Source organism: Carya illinoinensis, chromosome 16, assembly GCF_018687715.1.
Source record: "Carya illinoinensis cultivar Pawnee chromosome 16, C.illinoinensisPawnee_v1, whole genome shotgun sequence".
In the NCBI taxonomy this organism is placed as follows: Eukaryota; Viridiplantae; Streptophyta; class Magnoliopsida; order Fagales; family Juglandaceae; genus Carya; species Carya illinoinensis.
The window spans coordinates 19,586,964-19,593,826 of NC_056767.1; the positions used below are offsets into that span (position 1 = coordinate 19,586,964).

General features: G+C 37.7%; 1 protein-coding gene across 1 annotated transcript; it reads right to left on the bottom strand.

Annotated features, from left to right (window-relative positions):
• Positions 1 to 2,387: 2,387 nt before the first annotated feature.
• LOC122298883 (UPF0481 protein At3g47200-like) lies at positions 2,388 to 3,851 on the bottom strand. Its single transcript, XM_043108726.1, has one exon. It carries the CDS (start codon positions 3,849 to 3,851, stop codon positions 2,388 to 2,390), a length of 1,464 nt encoding a protein of 487 aa, XP_042964660.1.
• Positions 3,852 to 6,863: the final 3,012 nt, after the last annotated feature.

Consider the following 6,863-nt stretch of genomic DNA (forward strand, 5'->3'; position numbering starts at 1 on the left):
GAACTATGCAAAAAGAGCGATTATAAAGCTTTGTGCATAATTATATGAAGATACTCTGAAAACTTTTGGAGTGACATTCTGATTTTAGATATGGTTCTGGTTTTGCTCTAACCTTACCACGAGTGTAAAAATGTGGCCTCTGTTTAGGTTGTTTTGTTTCTGGTGTACCCACTTTAGAAACAAAGTGATTTTTTGTATGCTCTTTCCTATGTACACACACGGGGCTCCGAGAATGATTAAGGAGAAGATTCACATTCTGTTCCTACTCAATTAGCTACCAAGGTTTACACAACCCTACCACGGGAGTTGAACATGACCTTTGTTTTTGATATGATGTTTTAATATGATGATAGTCGGTTATGCTATGCCAAAAGATTTTTGAATGAAAATATTTCTAATTATGAAAATGATATGATTCTGTTTAGTACTGTGTTTTGATAAGATGTGGCATCTAAAAAACCTTTGGCATGATTATCTGGTTCTGTATCTAATTCTGTTTCTACTCTGTTCAGTTAGAAAGAATAGTGATATTTTGTTTCTGATTCAGTTTCTATTATGATATGCATCTATTTGGTTATTCGCAGATGCACACCCCTACCATGGGGGTTAAACATGGCTTTTATTATGATATAATGCTTTGATATGATGATGATTATGAATCAGATATGTTATGCCAAAGTACTTTTGAAAACGAATATCTCTAAAACTTCGCTTGGATATTTTTGATAACATGTTCTGCTTCTGCACTTTTGTTCTCTATTCTGATTTCTGTAAATGTTCATGTTTATATACTAGTATATATTCTTTACTTACTAAATTGTTGATAGCTAATCCATTATCTCCATAACATTTTTCAGATGATTTTCAATATATTAGCTAAGGATTAGGATTATGGAGTATGGGTGAGATGATTATTATTTAACATTAGTGGATTAGGCGTAGAAGGCTTTTATGAGTGTTAGCAAATTTTATTAAGAGTTTCTATAGTATTCTAATGACATTTGTATTTTGGAGTTTGTAATTATGTTGTTGGTAAGAGAGTTTAAGTTTAAGATAATAACACTCTGACTCCTACGGGACCGGGGCGTTATAGTTTCCCTTAGGACAGTCATTTTGAAAAAGCAACTATATATGAGTAGGATAATTGCAACTTCTAGCTGGCTACTCTACATCAAGACAGTAGAATTGAAAACGTTTTACATGAACAACTATCATCTCCAAGCAACGATCCTTTTTCTGAAATTATCAACAATGCATAAACATTATTGATGGGTCTTCCCTTGGTGAAATGTTTGATATGCAGAGATTCAATTCACAAACAAAATCCAAATCTCATCACCAATCAATAAATCATCAATGACTAGAGTATTTACTAACTGACAGATAAAAGATGATCTCTTTTCATTTTCTAAAGAGGGAAAAACAAGAAAACAAGATAATTCCAGCAAACCAAATTATAGAAGCTAAGAAGCAGAATGATAATTGTGTTGGGTTAGGAAGTGTGAAATCACTACTTGTCTCAAAAGGTTAAGTTGATGAGAAGATGTAGGTTTTTTTCATTTATTTTATATGTTAATAGTCTCCCACACATGTGGACTAGAGTCTCTCTCAATGAGTAGCATAATGGATGAGTTGGTCTCTACTGACACCATATCTCCATAGAATGATTGATTAGATTTGAGAAAAGACAAACAAAGAAGGGGTTATTTTCTCCCCCTCCGTGAATATTGAAAGAGACAGACGTTCAAATAAGGGATGATTTCCTTAAATTTATCATGTCCACAAAATTTCTTTGAATGATGTTTGATTTGTCATGCAAATATTTAAACAATAAATAAGTTAGACACCGACTTGATAAAATCCTGAATCTCATAAATAAGTTAGAAACAGAAAATATCCGACCAAGCTCCTATAGTTAAAGAATTGCTAAAAAAATAAAATACATTAATCCTACAATCTCTTTTTTTGTTTGTTGTTTTTTTTTTTTTTTCTTTCAGAAACTATGCTAAAAGAAACAATATTAATCCTAGAGTAATTGTTTTTTTATTTTCCTCATAAAATGAAGTTTGTTCCAATTGAGTTGGTTTTGTGTACGTTTCTCTTGTAGAGTTTGATTGGCTTATGCATATCCAAATTTCTACCTTAACTATATATAATGATATATGGATTTTGTGGACAATTTGAAAAGTCGAAAAGAAAAACTAAATAATAATTTCATATTAAAAAAAAAAAAAAAACATGCCAAACAACCCATCATACCAAAGTCGACGGATATCATATCGCTAAAAGTAGCGATTGATCAAACTTTCTAAAACCATGATATCGAGTGATCATAATAATCGAGAGAAATAATTATAACCTAATTAATTACCTAATTGGTAGCTAGGCTAGCAATTTTTATACTTGTAAGTTAAGAAGGCCATTACGGCCTGGAATGACGTAGCCACTACTAGCAAAATGCCACCAGCTGCCGACAGAAGCAACCACGGCTTGTCAAAATACTCCCGCTTGAAGCTCTCCCACTTGACGCTCGCCCACTTCCACAGCCGCCACTTCTGATAATGATGCTTCTCCACATCCTCGTACAATTCCTGCAAGTAGAAGTCGTAATTATCAGTGAGTACCAAATCCTTTCCCGCACGGTTGATGAAGTCCACAGCCTTGGAGTCGTCCGCAAGGTGGTAATTGTCAATGACATTGCGCTTGCGAAGGTACTCGAAGTCCTCGCTGGTGTTCACCAGGCTGTCCAAAAAACTAGCGTAAACCGTGAAGTACTTGCGGCTTCCCTGGTGGCACTGCTCGAATGCCACTAAGTTCAGCAACACACATCTCATCAAGTCGTCGATGGCTATGTTTGGCATCTCAATCGAACCTTTCCTGAATTTCACTTCTAGGAAGCTCCTTTTCTTGCCCGGACTGACCTTAATCCCTGCTAGCCGGAGCTTCGAGATGCAGCCAATGGGTGGAGGTTTTACAAATAAACTAGGTCTTGGTCCCTGCGGGATATTGAGTGGCATGGTTAAACTAAACGAAACCAAGTCCAGCAAATGCAAGACCGGGAGTACCCTATGCTTCAGATCCATTATTTTCTCATCATGGATGAGTATGTAGCGTTCCATGGAATTGAAAATTGAGTCGGATATTATCATTCCGTTCTTAAAGAATCCCAAAGCAGAAACCATCAGCTTGGATGTACTTCTCCAGACAGGAATTTTATGGATAAGCGCATATATCTCTGTCAGAACGAATAAGGGGATCTGATTCTCTAGCAAGAGAAAGTCCCTGTAGAAATACGGTACCATCCACTCCAAGGCTGCAAGAGATTCGCTGAAGTCGGCCTCTGTCTTCAAGTTTCCAAACATTTCAATGATTCCTATTATAAAACACGCATCAAGAACCATCGTTTCGAGAAATTCGATACCGTTGACTTGGAAATCTTCGGAATAACACTTTCTGATCTTCCCTTCATGTTGGCCTATTTTTTGCATGCAGCTTTTATAGATATCAATTTCCCCGTCTTTATTCATGTTCTTGGCCAGCAAGGAGACGAAGCACTTCCGCTTGCAATCTTCGGCCATCATAAACTTTTCACTACGAAGGTGGTAGTAGTAGGGCCCGATGGAGACCTTGTTGGGTTCGTATAACGAGTTGTCATTGATTTTCCTGAGCCTCGGGAGGACTCTGTAGATGCAGCTAGTGTTTCTACGGTGGGCTTCTTCTTCTAACTTTTTGGCTTCTTCGGAATATTTCGTTGCCTGCTTGTCGATCAAGTCGAGTTCCTGCTTGGTGAACTTCCGTATCAGCTTCTGATCAGATTCTCCTTCCTCAGAAATATTTATAATTGTTCCCATTGTGGATGTTGGCTCTCTTAAATCTCTAGATGCCATTAATGTCGATCACTGCTGTGTGGATCAGAGGCTCTTCACTTCACTGAGGTGCGGTGATCTGTACTGGGTGGATTAATGAAGAGATCAGATAAATGAGATGAATGCAATCTCATATCAAAACAGATCTATCTGGATTTTTTGGGGTCAGAAGTTCCCTATGGAGCACATCTTCTGTTAAGCAAAAGTACTAATTTCTGGATCAGGGAACGTAAGGCTGAAAACAAACCCACGGTCCCAAATTTATTTCACTATGTCCTCTAAGTCTACGAAGACTGTACTATTGATTTTAACGATTTCTACAAATTTAAAAAATTAAGTCTGGCGCTTAAAAATAGATAGAACCCATCATAAAATTATGTATAAAAAAATCTACTCTATTTCAAGTAGCATCCACCTTTTTACAAAGGAGCTACACAAGCTTGCACGCTTTTGGCTTGCATTACTCTACTGTTACAATATGCTACTATAGTCATTTATTATAGATATGTTATAAACTAACTTGTATTATATGACCACATTAACCATCATTATTAACCAGATCTTAGACGTCAATTAAGACTTTTGTACCCCTATATATATGGGGATATTTCTAGGTTCATTTGAATAAGAAGAATGAAACCTCTCTGAGCTCTCTCTCATTCTCTCTCTTGGACTTTTCTTCTCTCTCTTTTTCATTCAGTTCACAACACGTTATCAGCACGATGCAATTTTTCCCACTGCCTGCCACGCCAACCCCACCTACCCAGCACTCCGTCCCAGGCATCCTCTGTGTGGAACTGGGAGAACTTCTAAGCCACAGACCCAGATCGAAAACAACGAAGGTGGAGCTGACTTATAAGAAAACGAGGCAGCGTCTGAGCTAATCAAGGCTTCTATTGAACCGACTCTGGTACTCGGTCGCTTCTGACCACAAAATAAACGCCGGAGCCTTCAAGGTCGCCTTCCTCGGTGCCGTCGGCGGGATTGGGTAGCTCGGCCCCGATCTGATGCTATCCATGGTGCCTAGTTCAAGATCCATGACCACCGATCATCTCCGACCAACCCACGTAGAGAAGATTGGTTATGCACTTAGAGTTGGTCCTCGACAACCCGAGTGACGATACTGATATTAGAGTGTGAGAATGAAGAACGCCGGCCTCTGTGCCCTCCTTTCCGCCTTCTGCTATATCGAGTTCGCTGTCGACATGCCCGTGATAGGACGGTCCAGCGTTGTCCCTGCCTAGTTCGCCAGGGTCCACCCCATCTTTATCACCTCGTTCTTCTCCAGAGGCTCACGGTCAGGGCCACGGTGGTTCAGGCTTCAACGGTGTTCTACGATATCATTGCTACTTTGGATAAGGCAGAGAGGCTGACTGCCGAGGCTGCTGCGTATGGATCATAGCTAGATGTATTTCCGGAATCCTTTGTTGGTGGCTATCCACATGGGGTTCATTGAGAAAGCAGAAGAGTTGAAATCAAAGGGCGTTGAAGATATTCTCCTGATTAGCGATCTCTAGAATCGTTGGGGTTGATTTTTTTTTTATTCGACACAAAAAAATCTCTCTTCTCGGGCCTGATCATAAGATTCTTCTCCTTGGCTTTTGCTGATCTTGAGCCTCTTGGTGTTGGGGCTAATCTTGGTGCAGAGGATATATTTTCTCGGGCAAGTGTCCTCAGGACAACACGAACCAAAGAAAACATTGAAAAAGGATTCCTATTCCTGATCAAGATAAAAATCATTTCTTTGAGCTGAATTTTTTGAAGAAAACACGCTGCTGAGGCCCGTAGTGTTTAACCTAACAGACTTTGGAGCGGTCGATGATGGAGTCACTGTGAACACCGAGGCTTTTGAAAGGGCAGTCTCGGCAATCTCCAAGTTGGGAAAGAGAGGTGGTGCCTAGCTCAACGTGCCTCTTAGCCGGTGGCGTAGCATTAGCAAAGAATCCGGACCCACCTCGGGCTACTGGATTTCTTTTTCTAAATTGGTTGGCTCTGACTTGACCCTCCTAAGCCTCTTTGAAACCAACTCAGATGGAATGCCATTTTTGCACGATTCTCGTACACTGTAAAGTCAGAAATGGCAAGCGACAGTTCACCATTAATTAAAATAATAATAATAATAACAAATAAATAAATATATATATATATATATATATAATATCGACATACACATCCTCCAGTTTCGGCGCATGGCAGGTTGCTTCGATTCTACCAAGGAGTTCCATTTTTTGGAACCAGTGCCAAGTTGTCACGAAGGTTCTGATGATTCTGAAACTAGTGGTCTTCTACTTCAAGTAAGTTTTTTAATATACTATTTGCAATTCTCAAGGTGAGTATTAAAGATTATATTCCTTATTATTACTTGATAAAATTATATGTTTATTCACATAGTTTACGTCTCAGTTATATCTATGGTGAATTAAAATTTTCATAATTTACATTTCAATTATATCTGTGGTCAATTTTTATTCACATAGTTTATATACAAGTTTTATCTATTTTTTTATACTTGTTATGAATTATTGATGATATGATTCATCTTGGAATAGAAATTGAGTATCCCTGAAAGATCGCTCTAAATCAATAATTTTATTGAGTATCTCAAAGTTTAACTTGATAAAATTCTATATTTATTCACATAGTTTACATCTCAGTTATATCTATGGCGAATTAAAATTTCCATAATTTACATTTCAATTATATTTGTGGTCAATTTTTATTCACATAGTTTATATACTAGTAGGACGTGACTCATGATTTCTTAACAAAAACTCATTCCCAGAAGCGAATGGTGCATTTTTCAAAGAAACCAAAAGTTTGGACATGTTAATGAATATCTTTATAGTACTTCTAAAATTTCGGACCAGAAGCTCATATTGGAAAAACTAGCAGCTTTTTCTTTGAGATGATATTATACAACTATTGAATCAAATATTATGAAGCATCAAAAGTGATATGATTTAAAATATTTGTATACTTTTCATGATTATCTTGATC